The sequence below is a fragment of the Dysidea avara genome, chromosome 3 (genome assembly GCF_963678975.1).
Source record: "Dysidea avara chromosome 3, odDysAvar1.4, whole genome shotgun sequence".
Classification (NCBI taxonomy): domain Eukaryota; kingdom Metazoa; phylum Porifera; class Demospongiae; order Dictyoceratida; family Dysideidae; genus Dysidea; species Dysidea avara.
The window spans coordinates 13,842,803-13,866,216 of record NC_089274.1 but is presented as its reverse complement, the minus strand read 5'-3'; the positions used below and the strand labels follow the sequence as shown (position 1 = coordinate 13,866,216).

Here is a 23,414-nt window from a genome sequence, read left to right as displayed (position 1 = left end):
ACCAGACCCTTACTCTATGCGAAGGGGCGGGCGCCGCCAGACTACAAAATGGCAGGTCCAGTAAGCGAAAATGGAAGTAAGGATAATAATATATATAATAGATATCATTCTGTAGAGTGTATAGTTTGTGATTGAGGAAGCAAAATAGAAAACGTTGACCCAGCGGTAAAGAATTTGAAGAGAACGTACGCCAAAAAGCTCGCTTTCAGCTACACTGTGTGCCTATTTTGAGAATGATTTGAGTCAGTTAGCCGTGTTTTTTAGGTGAAACGGACTCCCTTTTTTGCTAAAGCGTGCGTGCACGAATCATAGCTTTTGTCACCCTTGTTGCCGGCCACCATGGACTTTAGTGTAGTGCCGATTCAATTATTTACATCAGTGAAGGCAGAGATGCCAACCTCTGAACAATTTTAGGAGTGAGACCTCAAACACTACCAGCAATGTGGACCAGACTCATGCAAGAGTGCAGCTCCAGGATTTTTGGTAGTACATGAAGACAAAAAAAAAGGTCGTTAGCTACATGCTCATGTCCATGTGCTCTTATATGTGCAGTTATCTTTCGTATCTGCAATTCTGCATATGTTTGCAATTGTTTCTTCTTGTGAATGTGTCTGTATATGTGTGTGGTTGTTCTTGTGTACATACATCATGTTTGTTCATCAGTCAGAAATAAACAGCATTGCCGACTGGCTTGATGCTAAATTCATAAATAAAATCAATACAGTAATTGTTATAAATATGTACTATACATTGCCAAATTTGAACTTTTCTGTTTTGCAATTTTCTTCAACTTGTCTGATTCTAATGGACCAGTTTTGTCCACCATTGATCTGAATACTGACTGAGGAGACTGTACTAGGTTGAATGGTGTATCAAATTCTATCACTTTACCAGAAGACAACACCTGTACAAAGCAAATGATACACTAGGTAAGTATGCCCCTTAATCTACACACTAGGTTGGTATAGTCTGGATTCACTTTAACATGTTAATCATGAAGCATTACAGAAGCAACAAGAATATAACGAATACTTCAAATTAAGGGAGTGATAAAAAAATAATGGACGGAATGCCTACGAAACTGATGGCCACACTTTACGCTACCTATAGGTTTATCAAGTTCATACTATTTTGAGACAGTGGAATGAGTGAGCAAAGTATTCAGATAGTCAGTATGGAGGTTATGTATGTGTAACACACAGAGCTATATAACACCTTTACAAAAAAATATGTATTATAGTGAGGATTTTTCAAAGGGATTTCCAACAGTAGTACTGATGCGGGGGCCTGGGGGCATAGCTCCAGCCACTGAGAAGTTTTAAATATTTCAGTGGTTCACAACTTATATTTCGTGTATGAATTAGTACTATAACTCTTGGGCCAGCTAGTGGGAATACACATGCACACATAAATTCACTGAAAAAACTTTAAATGAAAAAAGGATTCATCCTGACTAAAAAAGCTGCAGACTAGCACTATAAATACACACTCAGTTTTGTCGGCTTGTCCTGCATTTATATGTTTACAATATATATTCTTCCCATTGGAAATAAAATTCCTGTACATGTACTTCAGTACTCTAGCTACATCATTCCCAATTGTGCAGGACATCACAAACATCCACGAAGTACTGACTTTTTTCTGAACACCATAACTCCAGAATGCTGTATATCATGCAGTGACCAAGTTGAAATCTTATTTCCAAGCTCTATATTAAATGTACATTCAATCCATTTGAATGGTTGTAATTTTGGTGACTGCATTGCTAGAGTACCAAGTATCATTTACAGATTGTGCTGCAATGGAGCTTTGAAAGATACACTCTAGACCAGAAATCCAAGTGACTGCCACTTCAAAATAGACAATTTTCCATTAAATAATGTAAACAACTATACGGATGGCTTTTGAAGGCTCTGAAACTTGCCCAAAAGACAAAATTCATTATACTTCAAAAAGTTATAATTCATGGCATACCAGGGAAATGACAGTGCACCTGGAGAATGATGATTGGCTGTATAGCTGCTTACAATGCTTCCACAAGCTTTAAAACAATTCATAATATTCTTTAGGACAAGATATTACCTTAGTTTCAAAAATCTATGTGGTGAGTATTCAAATTTGTCCACTACTTGCTGCTCTAAAACGATGTTGCAGTTCTTATTTTCAAAATTGGTCGTTGCACCACTTGAGTGCAGCTAACAAATACAATATCTGACTGCTCCATTAGAGTATCATGATCTTGTAAAAAACTTTCACATTGAACAGGGCTCATATCCCCTCTGTAGATGCTTCCCTGAGTGATGAATGTAGGATTTGCACGTACTACTGCATTATACTGCACAGTGTTACTCACTCACTTAAAATTTGTGCTGCCAAACTCAATAGTTCTGCTGCCATAGAAGTCTATATTTGAATAGATTTCAAAGGGGGGGTTCCTGAAACCCTTGGAAACTATGCCCCTGCTTTGGCAATAGCTTGTACAGAAAAAGCAAATTGGAGCATATATTTTTGGTAAGGAACTACAGGGACTATATATCTGACAATAGGATTTCCACACAATTTATATGTCAAAGATATACTGTATAGCGGGATTTTACCATGTCCATAATTCATCACGAATCTTAAGACTGCTACACAAATTTCTGCAAACAAAACTAGTCTTTCCACAAAAATAAAATCCACTGAATTTAATTATTACATATGTGTTGGAAGGAAGCATTGTTTTAAGCTTTTACATGCATGGCTACCACATTTCTGAAGACATTTTGACAACTGCTATTGGTGAGGAGTTTTCTCGCATCAGAATATGCATGTGGCTGTACTGCACAGCAACTCAACAGTAGCCGGGTAGTGGGACACTTACTGCACATTTTCTCAAGACATTCAGTTTGTTCTCACTTTATGGTGGCACAATTATGCATAGAGTTACTGGAGCAAGAAGACATGAAAACACGTGCATTAAAATAATTGCAAATTTGAATACTGCAACAAACCACTGCTCATGAAAATAAAGTCTTCATGACAAAAAAAAACCTGCTGTATGGCTTTTATCACATAACTGTGGATGTGAATCCAGGCTAACAAAATCGGGCAATTAGAAACAGTGGAAATGGAAACCAGAAACGGAAAATGGAAAACAGAAATGGTCAAATGGGCATCTATAAATGCACCCTAGAGTAAAACCCTTGTTTAGTGGCCACCTCTTAAAGACCACCTTCTTATAAAGACCACCTCTGTACAAAGACCACATTGTAATTAGATCTCAAAGATGGTTAAGGCATACTGACCACTTCATGGTCACCTTTTAGAAAGATCACCTCTTTACAAAGACCACCTTTCACATTGCAATAATAGCTAGGTTCCAAACGTCATGACCGCTTTATCTATACAACTAAAAGGACTAGGCTCTTAAGGTCATCATCTTGCATACTAATTGACCGAAGGAGTCATACCATCAATTTACAGTGCTCCCATGAGACCTAATTTTTAGTTGATACAGTAAATTGTAGTGTACTAGCTACATTTCACTTGCATGGAATATACTTTTGCATGGTACCATACCTATGCTAGTGATGGTATATGACTTGAGTGAAGTATGGACAAAGAGATGACATTAATATGAGTCATGAAATACATGTTTGAAGCTTACCAAATATTACCATGTAAAAAAAGAGGTGGTCTTTATCAAAGGTGACCACGAAGTGGTCCTTAGCTATCTTGGAGATTAAATTACAATGTGGTCTTTGTATAGCGGTGGTCTTTATAAGAAGGTGGTCGTTAAGAGGTGGCCATTAAACAAAGGTTTTGCCCAAGGGTACATTTATATGACGATTTGACCATTTCCACTTTCCATTTCCATTTCCACTGTTTCCAATTGCCCAACAAAATCTGCACAAATAGCATAATGTCTGCACATAATTAGTTTTGGGCAGACACACATGTCCTTGTAAAACCAATAGTGGTACAATAAAAGCTGATGTGTACATGTTTGTTTGTAGTGCTAACAATAACTGTCACTTGGTTGCTAGGAGATCTACATTTTCCCAACCCAAGGATTTACCAATGCCACCTCCCCTTTGTGTACTGCTATCACCAGCAGCAGTAATGACCACAGCCTGGTGATATGTTGCAGCTATGTGGTTGTATTTAACCTCAAAGCTTTCAATGAAAATTCCCTATTCCAATTCCAGCAGTGTAAAGTGCTCCTCTAGCTCATGTCTGTACAACTTGACTCTATGTCTGTACATTTGTGACTATGTAAGGACATTTGTCCTCGACACCTTAAAAATTAAATTAAGGCCTGGAATCTAAGTAGTAGCTAATTGCACTTACTAATATCCTATCAGAGTCCATTATTGTCTCTAGTCGGTGAGCAATAGTCAGTATAGTACAATGGTTGAACTTGCTACGGATCATCTCCTGAATAATACCATCAGTTCTGTAAAGAGAAAACTAATTATAGTCAAATACTAGCATTAGCACCATATACAGTTGAATACATACGTAGTTTAATATCCAAAAGATCTATAACATTTACAAATGCATAAGGAATAAAAAGTAGTAAAACAAGGGACACCTGCACATATACTAGTGGACATTTAATCTCCACTTCAATCTATAGCCTTAGGATTGAAATTTCACTAGTGTACATAGGCAACCTTATTTCTATGATCCCTAATTGAACTTGTTCACTTTTTGCAACATAACTATACATGTCTGGTGGAAGTCTGCATCAGAAAAAAGAAGAGCACCAGTAATTAAAAATTAATATTAAATCTGAGCATGCGCCCCAACTATTAATAGAAGCAGCAGTTACATATCATTTTCAGCTATGTTCTGTCCATTACACAGTGATAAAAATGAAGAACGATACCAGAAGTGTCCCTGCAATCACTATGGAAAATACAGACAATTTCCATTATAAAATGATAACTACAGTACAGGGAAACCATTATGCACTACCGTGAATCACCCTGTCAGCAAAAAGAAAGTTAATGATACACAAAGGAGGACAATGTTAAGTCCATGATACATGTAATATATGTACTGCGGTATGCTGCTACATGGTGCCTGTCAGATGAAGCAGTGAAAGAAAACCAAGCCCATGGCCTTAGCCGTTATAGAGTTGTGCTTATCTGAAGGTATCAGTTAGTTAGGTTTTTAGTTAGTAAGTCAGTCAGTCAGTCATTCATTTAAAAAAAAAAATTCATAGCAACTTGTTGGAAAAATTTTGGTACTGAAGGAAATTTTGGGTTTGGTAATACCTCACCAAGGTGCTGAGAAGGTAACGTTTCTGGTCACTATATTTTTGTCAGAATGAGCAAACCTCCGTGATCCCTATAGTATATACACTACATTCAAGAATCATTCTTACAAGTATGGCATTGAGTCAGTACCATTACACTTACATTAGGTCAACATTAGCAGTCGCCTCATCAATGACAAGAATCTTATTCTTCCTTAATAATGCTCTTGCCAAACACATCAACTGTCGTTGGCCTACACTAAAGTTAGAACCACCTTCAGACACTTCAGCATCTAATCCTTTATCTAAACTGGACACTACATCCTTTAGTTGTACCTGTGGTATATAAAAAACTAAGTAATTATTTTGTATGCCAGTAATGATATACAGTAGTTGTTGACAAGCTACCGGTGTTGACGATTTAAATTTACTAGTTGATGAATCAGCAAGCACATTACGTGAAAGTATGCACCTCTTCTAAAGCATTCCATAGTTGGTCATCTCGGTGTTCTTTAAATGGATCCAAGTTATACCTCACACTTCCACTGAACAACACTGGGTCCTGTATAATACATCAGCTAGTCTCAGACTTGCTGTACTGTGACATTACCTGTGGAATAATTGACATTTTCTTACGAAGATCATGTAATCCTATCTCAGTTATTTGTATTCCATCAATTTCAAACACTCCTTCTGGTTCTGCTAACCTAAACAATGCTGATAGCAATGAAGACTTGCCAGCTCCAGTCCTACCCACAACACCAACCTACAGGTGCATTTACATGTTATCTATTTACAAATCATTCCATAACTCTAACCTTTTCACCAGATTGTATTTTAAGTGATATAGACTTCAATACATAAGGGTAGTGTGGGGCATATTTGAATTTAACATTTTCAAATTGAATTATTCCTTTTATAGGCCACTCCAGAGAAGGTGCCTTCTCTTTTGGTTCAGTTAACAATTCTGCCTCAGACTCCAGTTTACCATATCCCATAACTCTCTCAACTGATACAAGCTAAAGTACAATAACAAACTTCATGTATTCATGTCACCATATGTATACGTACGTTAGTACAGATAACCAAAGTTTGCACTCTAGAAGACTATCATAGACACATTGCTTAGATGGCAAGACCACAAAATACTTTACTGTAGAGTGAGTACAGCTAGAAAGTAACCCAGTAAAGTTGATTCATTGCCTCCCTTTGCTGACACTTTGTAGGGTCTGCAATCCAAAAAATCAACTTTTACAAATTGATCCCTCCCTACCACTGTGGGATGTTCATGGTAGTATCCCACTGCTAGATCTACCATGAAACTGGGGGCACGATTGTTGTCTTCACAGAAATATTGATTTTAGTATCTCACGAGATGCAAAATTTATTATTAAAATTTCATGCTCCACACAAAGGACCGGATAAAACTTACTACTTGGCTTGATATTATCTAGAATTATTGTAGTCAAAAAGTATATATACACAGTTATAAGCAAATGATTCACTGGGTTCCCGGAACAGGGTTGCTTTCTTTTAAAAATCAGAAAACAAAACACAAATTTTCAAATTAAAGCTGCCCTACCAGCCAAGACAAGAAAAACCAATTCTTCTTCACAGTATTGTGATAAGGTTGGATGCATAGACTATCTATGCTGTTAGTCTGGAAAGGATCTGAGACATCTCACTATCTGGGTGAAGAGCATCAACATTTTCATGTGCGTACTTTTTAACTTTAACAACTCTGGATATGATCTGGCTAAGTAGCAAGTTTCATCCAGTCCTTCCTGTGGAGCTCGAATTAATTTAGCATCTCGTGAGATACTAAAATCAATATTTCTGTGTTGGTCCAATAAATTCCATGTTCAAGCATTTACGAACATTGTGTTTTACTAACAGAAAACAATGCCCAATTTTTTTCAAATTTATATATGATATACCTGTGTTCATTAGCTATCAATGACCAAAAAATGGTTTCAATATCTTTAGCAGAGAGGGAGTACAAGCCTTACACTATTTGGGGGTATTTTCAGATTCCTTCCATTTTTTATTTAGTCATGCCCACCAGTAGATTTTATGCTTCTGCAAGAAATGCACCACTATTAAAGCACTGAAACTTGTAAACAAGCACCTTGCATGTGTAGAACTGTACTGTGGAGTTGATTTCAAAGATATTTTCGTTAGTGTATTGCATTTTTAGCTCCTACATGATGATGCAAAAAAGTGAAGAAAAATAATGAAGTAACGAGAAGCAACCTCCTGACCATCCGTCTAGGTTGCCCACCACAAATACAACCATAAAATTTAAAGGGGATTGCTTTATCTACCTTACATGGGAGCATAAAGTAGCAGAATTTCGACAATAGTATACATATTTGTGCACCCATATAAGGTAGAAAAGAGAGCCCCTCGTTTTTATGATGGTATTTGTGATGGGCCACCTAGACTAACATATACAGTAGGGATTGTCAGGAGGTTGCTTCTCGTTACTTCATTTTTCACTTTTTTGCATCTCCTTCATGTAGAAGCTAAAAATGCAATACACCAACGAAAATATCTTTGAAATCAACTCCACAGTACAGTTCTACACATGCAAGGTGCTTGTTTACAAGTTTCTATGCTTTAATGGTGGTGCATTTCTTGCAGAAGCATAAAATCTACTGGTGGGCATGGCTAAATAAAAAATGGAAGACATCTGAAAATACCGCCAAATATTGTAAGGCTTGTACTCCCTCTCTGCTAAAGATATTGAAACCATTTTTTGGTCATTGATAGCTAATGAAAACAGGTATATTATATATAAATTTGAAAAAAATTGGGCACTGTTTTCTGGTAGTAAAACACAATTTTCGCAAATGGATAGTTTTGTTTGAACATGGAATTTATCGGACCAAGCATACTATTAGCTGCAGCTCCCGCGCTATTAATCCTACATACCTGATTATTAGAGGATAATTGCTGCTTAGTGTACTTTGTGGTACAATAACCTAAGCTGTTGGATTTCCATGAAGTGAGTGGCAGCTGTTCGAAAACCATATTGCCCGATAATTGATAGTTGACTCTAGATATACCATACAGTTAATTGCACGTCTCAAGAAGTGCCACAACTATCAACTACTGGCGGTTGCTTCACTTCATTTCAACTGGTCACACAATTAAACATGCCACTAAACTCTTCCTTACCAGATTCTCCACATCAGCACTTGTACGTATCGTGAATTGAAGTAGTCCAGTTAACCTTATAGCATAAAACAGTGACAGGCCCACAAGTGCTGGATCAATATCTATAAGCAAATTTTTTAAGCAGGCGGTCATATTAATAATCATGTGTGCATAACATTTAAACCACAGTTAGCTACAATGTGTTAAAACAAATGTTTTGGATTTCCTAGCTTTGTGTTTGTAGTTTGCTTTTACACTAGCAATCCACATATTCAGACTGGCATGCTTGCAAACACTGGGTTCACCTCTAATGAAGATAGAATTATATCGTTTATGGTACTAGGTGCAAAATAATTAGAACTTGCTTTGTACCCAAGGAGCATGGAAATATAAAAGACATTAGAAATGTTTTGACTGTTATGATATGTTAGATATGTTTTGACTGTTTTGACTATGAAATAATTCGATTAGCAGTGGCAAACTTTGAGCTCAGTTTATGTGAACACATCATTAAGTGTACATAATGAGACTTACGTATAGTATACACACATATATGAAATACTATACTTACTATCTGCAAGTGGAATAGAAACAAACATTACAACGACAATAAACAATCCTCCAATAGTGTCAACTCTTAATCCAAACCAACGAGATATAGCAATCTTCACATGCCATCCCTTGCTGTGCTCATTCTGATAAAAATGTAACTTGTTAACAAATCTGTTCTGTTCCTTGTAAGCTCTAATGGTAGTTAACCCCTGAACTGTGGCTGAGATGTGTGAATAGAGTGGACTACGAGCTGCATATATGACAAACACAGACAATATTTCACCATACACTTATAAATTTTCTATTACCTATTGATTCAATCCTTTGTACATCTCTAGAGGCATGTAGGAAGTAATGACGTAAGAGCACAAGTAGTGTAACAATAGCAATAGCAGGAATTATGAGCCAATAGTTGGCCACACATGCAACTAACACAGCAGACAAAACATCTAACAGCAGCTGTAAAATAATACATTTAACAACACAAACAGTTACTGGTGATACTAACAGAAAAGAAATGTACAAACAGGTTTGGTAGAAGACTATCCATTAGTCCAGTGTCGGCCGAGAATCTGTTTAGAATGCGACCTACATTTTAAAAAGAAAGAGCGAAGTGCAATTAATTTCAAAGCATACAAGAAAACAACACTACTGTATGCATAAATCTTCAAATCAAACAGCAATTTATTCCTTACCTACTGGATTAGTGTCAAAGAACAATATCGGTGCTCGTAGGACTGATTTGAACATTTTATTGTGTAAGTTGCGAGATGCATTCAAACAAATGATGTAAGCAAATATTGATTTAAACACTGTAATTAACACTGATCCTCCTAGAAGTGCTCCAAATATTCCAATCCACTGGTTAGTGGTCAAGTCAAAATTACTAGTGTCATTAAATGTAACATTCTCAAGTTGTGGAGAACAAGATCCACCCTCACTCGACCTGAACAAAAAGCTTTAATAACAGATAAGGAAAAAAAATCAATTCCTTACCATCTTGACACCCACCAAGTAGTGGTGACAATACTACCCTATATGGAAACACTACATGATGGGAGTGATACATTACATGTGGGTAATAAATACCTGGGATGCTAGAAACACTGCAATAAGAAGGAACACTAGTATTGCATTTCCTCCAGCCTTGACATAAGTGAAGTAGGTCGTAGTTGAAATTGTTCCATGAGCTCTCTCTTCCTCTGGCACCACGTTATGTGCATTCTAAGTTACGTATATAGAGTATTGGTACTAGTGTATGTAGACGTTGAGCTGAGTCCTCAAAAACCTCATGGATGGAATGACACAAGTTCTTGAAAATTGGCTCATTTTGTATAGTACTGCTTGACAGGCTAAAAATATTTCAAAACCTTTCAAATGTAGTGGCCACTTTATTTATGACCAATCAATTTGAAAGTTTTCACCCTACATTACCATAAAGTGGTACTAACCTGTCCAAGCTTATAACGCAGCCAAACCACACATGTCTATTCTTCATACCATACTGTCATCATCTGGTTGGCTGTATACAGCTATTTCTCTTGCATAAAATGTACTTTTAAGTTTCAGGACTCAGCTCAATGTGTGCATACTATAAACTATTGCTACATACTTCAGGTTTTCTTCTTCTTATAGATTCAATATCATCATGGACTGATATGAGAGAGTATAACGATGGTGTGGTATACAAGGATTGTTCCTCTAATTTCAGGTCAACACTTGTTTCATCACTTTCTGAGTGTCCTAATCTCACACGTCTCTTAGCTCTCTCTACTGGTAAGAGGTGTACGTTATCTTGACCTCTACCAGATTCAGACTCTTGGCCTATATCTAGTATATCTTCAGATTCATCTACTACAATATCTGGTGGTTTAGTAATATCCTGTTCTATATCATCAAACAGTTCAGTGGGATCCAGTCCACTTGATGTTAGCTGTGCATAGTTGCCGTATCCCTGCACACAACCCTGTAAATACAGACAAATCATTGTATATATGAACAATGAACATGTCACAAACCTCCTTTATTACTAGGATGGAGTTGGCATGTTGAGCATATTGTAACTGATGAGTTACTAAGACAACTAGCTTGTCAGATAATACTCCACAAATACATCTGTAAAATGGTTAAGTCACAACAAGAGTTCATAATGTGTTAGGATTATAAACTCTTGGTCACAAGAAACTAAGAAAAGTACTAAGATGCATAGCACAAGCAATAAAAATGTACAACAGATCACAACTCACAGCAGTGAGTCATCCACTAAGAAAGTAAAAAAACACAAATGGTCGCCAAAATTGACTGAAGTAAATGGTGGCCACTTTGGTCACTGCCTACCAGTATGGGCAGAAACCTAATTCTCTCACCTCAGCGGAAGTATTTAAAATGTGATGTCATATAAAAATTTTTTTTTGATGAAATAGCTGTAATAGTGTGGAGAATTTCTTATGCAATAATCAAAAAGTATGTTGTATGTCGTTTTTATGACACAGAATGATAGTACAAGTATAAGAGGTAGTGAATGTATTATGTCAATGAGCTCATCAAGCAAAACCAGGTTGTAAACACATAGATACATATTTCGAAGAGCTACAAATACAGCCAGGTTTAAAAGCTGCAACCTAAGCACAAAACTGGCTTTATTTTTCATTGCAACTATCCAATTAGTCACTATATATGAAATATCACTGCAAAATAAATACATATCAATTATCCAATAAATGCAGTGCGTTTTACATGAGCCAAAAATCGATAAGTAATCAATTAAATTACTACATATTTGATATGTTACCAGTATATGAAACATCACTACAAATGCGTACATGTGTGCTGCATGCACTGCATCAACATTACGAAGGTACACACACATGGACCAGCTTACTCATCAAACAAATGCCTACTGACAGCAGCATCTACTGCACTCAGAGGATCATCCAACAACATGATGTCACTGTCCCTATACACAGCCCTACATACAACATTTACCATCACTATATTTGACATGTAAAACACCTGTACTCTACCTGGCAAGGTTCACTCTAGCCTTCTGACCACCACTAAGGTTCACTCCTCGTTCTCCAATTAACGTGTCCTCACCAAATGGCATCTCATCAATATCCTATTAACACAACATCATCTACCATTGTAGACATCTCCTTCCTCACTTTGGCAAGTGAACAACACTCTACAACTCTATTAAACCAACGTTTATCAAAAGGTTCACCAAATAAAATGTTTTCTTTTATAGTTCCAGAAAATATCCATGGTTCCTGGCTTGCATAAGATACACTACCCTCAATGTCTATTGACCCGTCCAATGATTCTAGTTCTCTCAGTAGACACTGAAGTATTGATGACTAGTAGTAAAGTATGATGGATAGTTTGAGCATTTAGTACATAAGTTGATACTACACACTTTTCCAGCTCCAACTGGGCCAACCACTGCAAGTAACCTGTTTGACTAGATGAACGCATTACATTACATCATATAAATGGTACCTCTTACATACCTGGTCAATGGTGAAACTAATATTGTTCAGGACTAGTTTCTCTTTTTCCTATACATACACATAAGCAATGCACACCCTAGCAATATATACACTGCCCCTTACATGAGTCCAGGATGCTGTTAGGTTACTGACTACAATCCTAGGAGGTGATCCATTAGGCAGTGACCCCACTGCACTATCATTTTTGGTCTCTCCATTGACTAACTTAAGAGCAGTCCTCTTATTGTTGATATGCAACGTGTTGGTAGCATCAACTGGATTACAGTTCGGATTACTTATTGCACCTCCAAGCTCTGGTAGCAGTAGCAGGTTCTGTAAAACATGCACAATGTTGCTACTAGTATGTGCTGGATATGCTGAGTAAAGAAGATCAATAAGGCATGTAAATGATTCCAGAATTGAAACAAGCATCCAACTCTGTCATACAGTAAGATAGCACTGTATGGTAGGGTTTTGCACTTTCTCACAAAAAATATTGACCAGAAACCAGTTTCATAATATACCTTGGATCAAGTCCAAAAGTGTCTTCAGAGTACCTAAAAATGCTTCCAATAAATTGTTATGGAATTTAAAAGAGATGTTTAATACTGACTGACTAATTTTCACTGATAGACGTCGCTTTAGCCCAACAGGTACCTTTTGGCATACTGTAGTATCTACAATGTACGCATCATAGGTATACCTTTGTCCGTCCCATTTTTCTTGCTGACAGTGCAAGGTTTTAATTCACGGTAGTGCATGATGCTTCCCCACATTTGTAACAGAAATTGTCCATATTTTCTGTAGTGAATGAATTTATTGCATCTGGAAATGTTCTTTTTTAATGTTGTGTAATGGGTTGAACATATATAGCTGACAATGTAGTATAATGGCCACTAGTAATTGATATAGTACATTAAAAACTGTTGATTTAAAAATGAAGTAGGGATCCAAGCGATAAAAAGTAGTGAAACAAGAGAAGAGTGATGGTATTACAGTGGGAAAATCCCTATATTGGCATGTTATAACAATCATTAATTTTGTTCAATGCCAAAGTAGGGATTTTCCCACCAAGCTATGCTGTAATACCATTGTTCAGTTTTTTTTTGTTGTAGCATACAGATATAGATGGGTGACTGTTCTATTAGGGTGACTGCTGTATTAGAGTATCTTGAGTCAGAAAGTGGGTGTGTCACTATTTCATATTTTTGTTGTGCAGTGCTAGGCCAATAATAACAGGGTGTGTCATCATGATAGATTGTCAAGAGACGTGGTCTCTGTGCTTGATCATTATTAATCTACCAAGATCATGCTAACTATTTAGAGTTTTTATTGATGACGTGTGTACACTACATGATCAATCGATTACAAATAATATCATCAATTAATCACTTTACCACAAGAGCCCTACACATAAATTAGGCCATTTAACAACAAAAGTCCACAGGGACCTTGTGGCACTTATGGACTCCAGTTAATAGCAGTTAATACCTTTATCCTCTTTAGAGAAACTGACATTTCTGTAGTTCTCAATAAACAGTAGACAAGAAACTGCACAAAGTAACGTCTGGAAAAGCTCAAAAGTATCAAACTAGTGAACACTTTCTTTGGAGTGAGCGTGTTTCCTGATCCAGCATAAGTTGAGAAGATCATAAAACTTAGTACTCCTATTGCATTGTAAAAGAGTGCTAAATTGCAGCCATAGATCATGCTAGCTTGAGTGATGATCCTGCTCTCCTTCCTAACATAACAAGTCAGTAGATAGTACAACATACAACTCATCACTAACCTTCTGATCTTCTTCACATGTTCATGGAACGCCCACTCCCAGGCATACATCTTGATCAGTCTCATACCACTGATGATCTCATTCATCACTCTCACTCTCTTGTCTGTCACTTTAGCTGCCTTTAACCTGTGTAAGTAATGTACATATCAACACAGTATGAAATGCACATATACACTTCATAATATAACAGTACTTTAATCGCAGTTCCTACACAATAATTCTATTAATGACATGTCGACCAAAACAGCAAAACTGCATATGTAACAAAATCCCAACACAATATTGTCACAGACATATTGCGTACTCCTATAAGAAGGCACACTGAATCATACAGTACAACAGTACTGTATATTGGGGATTGTGGAGGTTAGCACTTTTCAAAAAAAAATGTTGAACAGAAATTAGTCTTACAATATAGCTTCATGGCAGTATTGGTTAGGTAGAATCAAGCCCAAAAGTGTCTCCAAGTGTAAGTGTAGTGTAGTGTTTGTGTGTGTGTGCATGCGTGCGTGTGTGTGTGGCCTTTATTCCATGCAAACAGAGTTTAAACATATACACTCATGACAGGAAATAGAAAGAAGACAGATAGACTACATATGAGCATCGATTAACCAAACACCAGGGTGTGTTCCATTAGAAAAAGTGAACAAAGATCTGTACGAATATAAATCATACCAGAATTGTCATTAATGAATTTGTGGTCACTAACAGCAATTACGATTTAATGTAAATGCATATTGGATTTTAAACCTTTTTAAAGACATACTCTTTTTAAATAGGTATGATATTGCTGCTTCTTCCAAAGTAGAAAGTCTACACCAGTCTTAATCATGAGTTCAAGAGGATTAAAATAAATGTGAGTTCTCTCAAAACAGCAATCTTGCCTCTGGTTTTACTTCATGGTGGATTGAGTAATGGCTTAGTATATGAACATAAATCTTTATTTGATGATTTTAAAAATAGTGTACCCTACATTTCAATCATGCTAACATTTACAAAATAAAAATGTATATTGTGTTTTTGCACAGAATTAAAATGCCACAGATAAACATCTTGGAGGAAATTTAAATTCTAAACAAACCTGAAAAGAACTTAATAATCAATTATTACACTTATGAGCCCTGCACAGGTTTTATATGTGTAGTTACCATGGGTAAAGTATAGTTAGTACAGGTGTGTGACATACAAACATACACACTAAATGTAGCAGGCCTGTAATATGTATGCACAATTGTACACATGTAGCTATGGAAACATAAGATTGACTGACTGTATTAATTCCCCATGGTACACTCACCTCCACCTGGCATAAAGGCGTGTACTAATATACTGCAGCATTGGCAAGAAAATAAATATTGCCAAAGCAGGTAAACAGCTTGGACCGATCTCCCTCCACAAAAGATAAATAACAACAGGAATGAACACAGGAACAGCCCACACCTCATGAATAAAGTCAAAACCCTGTAGTGGACAACAACACTAACACATACATGTGTACTAATAACAATGATAACTATACCATATCAAATTTTTGAACATCGTTGGAGCAAAGGTTCACAAGACGTCCAATAGACTGTTGACTAATGGTGGACTGTGACAATCTCAAAACCTGAAAAAATATGCAAGTGCATACAAACATCATATCAGCAGCAGAGTACACACATCAAGCTGTATCATAACATCTTTTTCACCTACATTCATATCAATGATTCATTACACCACTGAGTTTAGTTGCACGGGTATACAAGTACACTGATGAACACCTGCAGTGTGCACTGTCAAGGCCACGGCATTTTGACACCGTATAGTATTACAAAATTGTCAATTTCAAAGTGTAAGAAAATAAATCACTTGAGTACCACTTTTGATTCTTTCTGAAGATACAGTAAATTCTCAAATTCTGCGTACAGAATTAATTTGCTTTTAAAAATTTTAGGAAGCACAAAATAGGGCTATAATTTTAATGGAGGAAATGTGGTCAAGTATTTCATGAATCCCCCCCCCCCCCCCCCCATAATAAAAATGTGGCCATTACTATGCAGAGATTATCCGTACATTAAACGACTCAAAATTTTCAATGTATCATACAGTACAGTAGTATCACAGTATAGTAGTACTCTGTAGTGGGAATCATGGAGGTACGTACGAGCTTTCTTGCCCAAAAATATCATCCAAAAACCTTTTCTTCATGACAGCTGGCAGTATTGGTTAGACATAACCAAGCCTATACAGGGACAGCTCCAGGAGGTTTCGGAGGTTTCGGAGGTTTCCGGAAACCGGTCACATTCAGATCAAGATACTCTAATAGAGCAATCAATCATTCTAACACAGCAGTCACAATATTCAGAGCAGCAGTGTAGCAAGCTATGTAGCTATAAATAGGGACTTTTATGTACTATCAGTGATATAGTTAGTGGAGGGCAGTTATTCTCAGCAAGCAGTTACATTTAATTTTTTTTGGTCTTCACCAAAAATCTAGCTATGCTCTTGATCAGAAACCAGTCACCAAAAATCCTGGAGCTGCCTATGCCATAAATATTTTCAGAGTGACCCCAAACTCTTCTTAAAAATTTTTTTATTGGCTGAATTTTCTGCTGACTAACTGATACCTACAGCCAAGTATAATTTGACCATGGTTAAGGCTACAGGCTTGATTTATTCACGGTTCAACATCACTTTTCCCTGAGACGTGACCTTTTGTCAACCACAACTGTGTAAAATATTATACAGTACAGTAGTCTAGTACTGTATATTAGTGATCATGCCCTATCTCACAAAACATATTGACCAGAAACCACAACTTCATGACATTTGGGCAGTATTGTTAGGCCCAAAAGTACAGTGTGACCCAAAATCCTTCCAATAGGTCAATTCTAAAAAAAATTCATTAATGACTGGCTGACTGACTGATGACTGACTGACCAACTGATGCCTTCAGACAAGCTTAATTTACTCAATTGAACTTAAAATTCCTATTACTTGTACTTGTATATGTACTGAATCATTATAAATGTACTGTATACACGTATAAAGCTTGGCAAATTCTATGTCCAACTTCTACTGCATAGACTATACAAATTTACCTTTGAATAAATAGACATGGTCATCACAATTCGGCACATCATCCCATTCATTTGACCAAAATAAAATACCCATGTACCCAAAAGAACTGAAAAGAATGTCAACACAGTTATCCCTGCAGCATAGAGGTAAGCATTTCTGGTGACTGTTTGTATATCTTCTTCTTTTTGATCGACCATTTCAGAATTATTTGAAGCCCTCAGTAAAGACAGCTCCTCTTCCAGACTATTCTTCTCACAGAAATATTGAGACAGATAACCAACAAGTATGGACTGGCCAATTTGAGGAAGGAGCTGTTGGAAGCACACATACACTTTCTTTATACATACATACATACATGCATACACACATACACATAGATACATACATACATACATACATACATACATACATACATACATACATACAACATACATACATACATACATACATACATACATGCATGCATACATACATACATACATACATACATACATACGTACATACGTAAGTGTATGTATGCATGTTACAATACTAACAAATATAAAGAATAGGATTCCATGTAGTAGTAGACGCCACTTCAAACACTGCAATATTGCAAACCACAGTCGAGGTGTTAGTCCCCTCTTATGGCGCTGGAGTTCATCATTCCAGTATCTACAATGACAACACACTACTAAGCAGAGCATTGTGTTAAGAGAATACTACATAGCACAAATTTTTGACACAGAAGTATCTTGACAAATTGAACAATCAAGTATTATTTCACAAAATGTTCTTGTGGACTATCAAAAATATAAAATTTTCAAGTGGGGATCTTTTTTGACAAACAGCAAACAAATTCCTCAAAAATTTCTTAATAAGCTTTTGCGCTATACACTACAATAAACTTTAGGTAGCACAACACACACAACAATAACAAAAAATTGTCGAGTTCTTATATCACTCGATGCCCTGAAACTTCACTGTCCCTTAACAAGTAACATTGTGATGACTAACTTGTTAAATTTCTTCACTAAAATTTGTGATTGAGCTCCTTTAGGAGTAGCATAGAGATCATCTTGTTTCAACTCTCTTTTGTACCCTATCCAGATGAGTGGGTCTAGCCAACTAGTAGAGAACAGAAAGTCATAAGTCTGTTAATGTATGACAATCATTTCTGGTATCAGATACAAATTACTCAGTACGGACACATAACTTATACATGGAATATTCTGAGACAAACCTGACTTCTAAAGGTGAACATCGATCAAAGAAATTTTATTTTGATTGCTCACTTTCAGCACAAAAAGACACTTAAGTGATTACTTAATAGTCCAGCATAAAGAGTCTTATAAATTTTTTAGTTTTTTAAATTGCATTACTGCCTTTTTTTAACCAAAAAAAACAACAACAATTCACCATAAAAATTTATGTACAAATCACCATAAAAATCTAAGTAATGAATTTTATCTTTTAAGGAAGGGTTTTTACATATACGGTATTTGACCAGTTAATACCCATGGCTTGTATAATATCCGCTCCCAGATAGTAGCTGCTCCACAGCCTAGAATTATTGTCATAAGAGCCACCCTCGGATAAGAGCTGTGGCTTGTATCTGAACATACTGTTGCATGTGTTGACTAGACACGTTTGAAGCAGAAACCAGGCAAAGGTGTTGTTTTAAGCCAGGAAATAGCATTTTTGAGAGAAATTAAAATGAATAACAGTATTGACAGTTGATTAAACAAGGGTCTTGCGTGGCCAGATCTCCTTTTTCATTTGGTTGGGAAAACCAAATGAAAAAGAAAAAAAAGAGGTCTGGCCATTTGAGACTACTCGTGAATCCATATAAACACTGCAGACTGCTGCCACACAAGCTCATAGTAGCCACCCTTGGATAGTAGCCACCTTCACATAGTAGCCGCAGGGTTTTGCTTGCTGAAAGTTATAGTAGCCACGGCTATAAACTGGTCAATACGGTATATACTCGTAAATGTATCGATTTTGAATTCAAAAATCAACAAAAATAATTGATTTTTGATCTTCAGGGGCGTAGGAAGATATTTAACTTATGGGTGCCCAGTAGTAAAGCTGAAGAAAAAAAAAAGGTCACGACCACTTTATTAGAGTCATTGACTGCTCTATTAGAGTATCTCCATCTATTCAGTAATATATAGTACAGTGTGCTGACACCCATTAGCTACGCAACTATGGGTGCTCAAGCACCCATGCTTCCTACGCCACTGATATTCGTGCCAGAATAGTCAAAAGGTGCTGTACAGCCTCAATATTATGCTATAATAACAAGCTTATTTGTGGCATGTCGTGTTCTAACAAATCTCCCTTGTAGTTACCTTTTATGGTAAATCATTGCTTTCTTTATTTAATAATATAGCTTAATTTTTGCAATGAGATGTTTTCCTTAGAGACATGTATAAAAGCACCACAAAATTATTTGAAGTATTTGAAGTACTTATGCTTTGCTAACAACTGCACCCTTGAACAATTTACCTTGCAAGGTGGCTCTATCGGGGGTGCAACTATGCAGAGAGATCGAAGTACCTTAATAGCAATACAACAGCCAATAAAACAGTCACACACTAGAAGATCATTAAGGGGGGTGAGGCGCTGTGTTTGAGTGATTAGATGCATCTACACAGGTTTCCAATACCTCTTGCAGTAGTGTATTAAGCACTTTAAATGAGTGGCATCTCAACACGTTCCTCAAGTAAAGTGTCAATATACAGAAAATTAATGCCTCAATAATTGAATATGGTTTTTTTGCATAAAGAAGATGACAACCAGCATACTAATAAGAAATTAGGCAAGGGCACACACTTGTCCAAACTCCAAAAAGGCACTCCCAGACATGAGTTAAGTATTATGGCATAAATGATGGTAGCCTTGCGACTATAGTCAGGCAGATAGGCAGACTATTAACTGAACAACTTTTAAAATTCAATATTCGACCTTTTGTAAAGGTTGTCTCACCTTTTTAGCAGCAGATATTCGGTGATTTCTCTATGATTTTTGGTGGCAACATTATGGGGGACACCATTTCGTTTGGGGATTCCCACTACACAAAATGAGTACTGTACCATTCATAACATAAGTTATCCAAAAAGTGGTCACACAACCAAAAATCCCAGATTTCCACTGCAAAATGGATGATGCCTCAGCTCTTTTCATTGTTCCTGAAAATTTTCACACAGATTGACCTCAAGCAAATGCTAATATATTATTAAACTGTCAACTGTAAATATCCAAAAAGTGGTCACGTGGCCAACAATCCCATTACAGCTATACAGGATGTACTATATAGCACTACAAGATGTAGAAGTCTTCATTAAGGTAAGAAATACAACTTAGATCACGCTATACAATGATTTTGAATAAACTGTCCAATGCAACTAAATCTTCTGTTTCTCGGACTGAAACTAGTGTAAAAGAGGGTCGGTAGGTAGGTATAAATAAAATAATAATAGGTGGTAATAATTTTTTTTAAACTGAAGTTATGGCAACACCTTTAACTACAGTGTTCAATAACAAACTAGTAGTTCTGGTTATAGCTAAATGACCACAAATCCATCCATGGTCTGCTTTTACAACTCTTCTTGTAATAACCAAGCTCGCCCCACACATAGCAGATATGGATGGCCAACAATACATTGATGTCACAAACTCACATGATCGAACACGTGATCTTTAAAATTGGACGAAAACATTTCATTTACAAATTTTACGGGTGGGTCGGTCAGGTCCGAGAAACAAGAAATTTAGTTGAAGTGGCCTTGTGGTATTTTTGGTCAGTTGACCACTTTTTGTATGTTTTGTGTGTTAAACGTATACTGATACCCAATGCTACAAGGACACTTGCTTGCTTTATAGGTCAGCCTGTGTGAAAATCTCCACATTGCTTCAGAAACAACAACAAAAGGAAGCACCTTCCTATTTGAGCTGGAAACCCTAACATTTGTTGGTTAAATGACATGCTGTACCTTAAGAACAGTTTAGAAATCAATGTTGCTTTCTTCCATGCATCTTTGGCGGGTGTCTCAAACACGAAGTCTGTATCCAGCGAGGCATCCTGCTCTCCTCTCGTAATCTGACGATCACCATCAGTTATCATTACACCGACTTGCTTCAATGTATAGACTGAGACTCCGTACCACTTTGATTAGACCTCTTGTCACGAGCAACCTCTTCGCTCGACCTCTCGTCACCTGTCACGAGGGGGCGCTTATAGACCTGGTACCGGTATTTTTTCGAATAAGCGCATCATGGGGTAAAACCGGGACGGGGACAGGGACGGGGACGGGGACAGGGACGGGGACGGGGACAATAGGGGTAAAACCGGGACGGGGACGGGGAAAATAAGGGTAAAACCGGGACGGGGACGGCCAACAGGGGGACGAGGACAGCCGAGGTATTATTATTTTTATTATTATTAGCACTTTACAGTGACCAGCACTGAAGGTCTGACAGCAACATGTGCTGCAGCCTTAGGATTACCTAAGGCCACACCAAGTCAAACCTTAGTTTCTGGTCACCCGCCCGCATGGAAAACTGGAATCCCAGTTTATGAGGACTATTATTAATATTACAGGCGCTTAAGTGTACGTGACCAAGGACAGTGATTTTTAAACACTGCCAAAGATCGAGATACTCTAATAGAGCAGTCACACTACCCTTAACTTTAATACTAGAATAGACAGATACTACTATAACGTTTTTGACTTGTCCTTGATTAGCTATATAGCTATTAGTAATGCTTCTGTTGCCAGTAAGTAACTTCAGTACAGTATGTATGTAGCATTGATCGCTAGCCTAATGATCAGATATACCATAGCTTAAACTTTCCTAACAATTCAGATGTGGTCCTCTAATGATTAATCTAGTAACTCTTCTAGTGGATCTAAACTTGGACTTCCTTATCACTGATCACTGATATACTGACTTGAAATCCGGTAACATTTGGTGAGCTCAAACTTCAACTTTTCCATGATTAAATAATTGCAAGTATGGTCCTAAATTAACAAGTGCATGGCATCCCTTAGTTAAAACATTAACTTAGCTTTCCCACATGATCACTGAAAAACACTAGCCTGGAGCACTCAACAACTCAACTCAAAACTTTGACAGCTACTTTACTGAAGGTTTACTGTATAGAAGGCTGGAAACACATGCATATATAGTTGACTAAGACTTCACATTTGAAAGAGTTTCTGATGTGTTAATATAGTTTTGGATTATTATTAGCTAGCTAATAAATAATAATTTCCTGACATAGCTAATGAAACATTTCATTTGTAAAGCAAAAGTAGCTACATGAGCAGACCTTTCCTTAGTGTTAGCTACACATTGTTGTGCTCAGCAGTGTAGCTAGCCGTCAACAATTTTCCTGGTGCACTTTGCAGAAGCATAATTAACTACTTATGCTATAAGAATGTTGGTTAAGCTTGGTTGTAAACTCAATAAATTATGAAATGGGTAAATTGAGCAAAATTAATAACATTACAGTATTACTGGTGTATATGTAAGAGTTTATGATAGTCCTGAAATCCTGATCATCCGCCCGCCCGCATCCTTTTGTTGGCTAGGGAGTGACCAGAAACTAAGGTATGACTTGGAGTGGCCTAACCTAATTTCAAGGACTTAGACCTAATGACTTGACTTACTGACTGATAAGGTGACCACTGTTAGAGTAAGCTATTTTCTCTGAAGGGATTGAATCTTGGATTGCCGGATATAAGTTATGTATGGCTAAGCAAAAATATCAAGTAGCTTTGAGGTAATTTAAAGCACAGTGGGAAGTCAAGAAAAAGAAGCTAAGGCAAGTGGAATTATTTAGCTCAAGCTAATCAAATGTTCTCTATCACCAGTGGAGGTAGTTTTCTGTTTATATCCACAAGTATTTTCAGCATACAATGAGCCTGCCAGAATGGAGCTTTACTATCATGCTGGAATTTCTGTCCACACATTAGTTCAGTTAGCTCTTGCTTATCACACATCAGTCCAGTGCTTTAACACTGATTATGCAGATATCATTACAGCAGTGCTGCTAATTGTAGCTTGTATGGATGAACACCTAGACCTGGCCAATATTGAATTGGACAACGAAGCTGCTACAAAAATGCCG

At 36.9% G+C, this 23,414-nt stretch overlaps 1 protein-coding gene across 2 annotated transcripts; it reads right to left on the bottom strand.

Moving 5' to 3' along the window:
- Positions 1-663: 663 nt before the first annotated feature.
- On the bottom strand, positions 664-21,526 carry LOC136249480 (ATP-binding cassette sub-family C member 4-like). 2 transcript variants are annotated; one of them, XM_066041493.1, is made up of 30 exons: positions 21,445-21,452; positions 21,274-21,380; positions 18,293-18,403; positions 17,833-17,950; positions 17,317-17,607; positions 15,753-15,842; positions 15,531-15,694; positions 14,234-14,359; positions 13,936-14,185; positions 12,568-12,777; positions 12,466-12,513; positions 12,372-12,416; positions 12,121-12,312; positions 11,980-12,074; positions 11,838-11,924; positions 10,975-11,071; positions 10,569-10,922; positions 10,046-10,180; positions 9,953-9,990; positions 9,652-9,902; positions 9,465-9,544; positions 9,265-9,415; positions 8,976-9,206; positions 8,426-8,526; positions 6,064-6,264; positions 5,856-6,011; positions 5,718-5,807; positions 5,409-5,581; positions 4,333-4,438; positions 664-904 (listed from the first exon to the last, which is right to left on the bottom strand). In XM_066041493.1, the coding sequence occupies exons 5-30, from the start codon at positions 17,491-17,493 to the stop codon at positions 731-733; spliced, it is 3,822 nt and encodes a 1,273-aa protein (XP_065897565.1). In that variant the 5' UTR covers positions 17,494-17,607; positions 17,833-17,950; positions 18,293-18,403; positions 21,274-21,380; positions 21,445-21,452; the 3' UTR covers positions 664-730. The 2 variants fall into 2 exon arrangements, with proteins under 2 accessions (XP_065897565.1, XP_065897564.1); XM_066041492.1 differs by having other exon boundaries at positions 21,274-21,526.
- Positions 21,527-23,414: the final 1,888 nt, after the last annotated feature.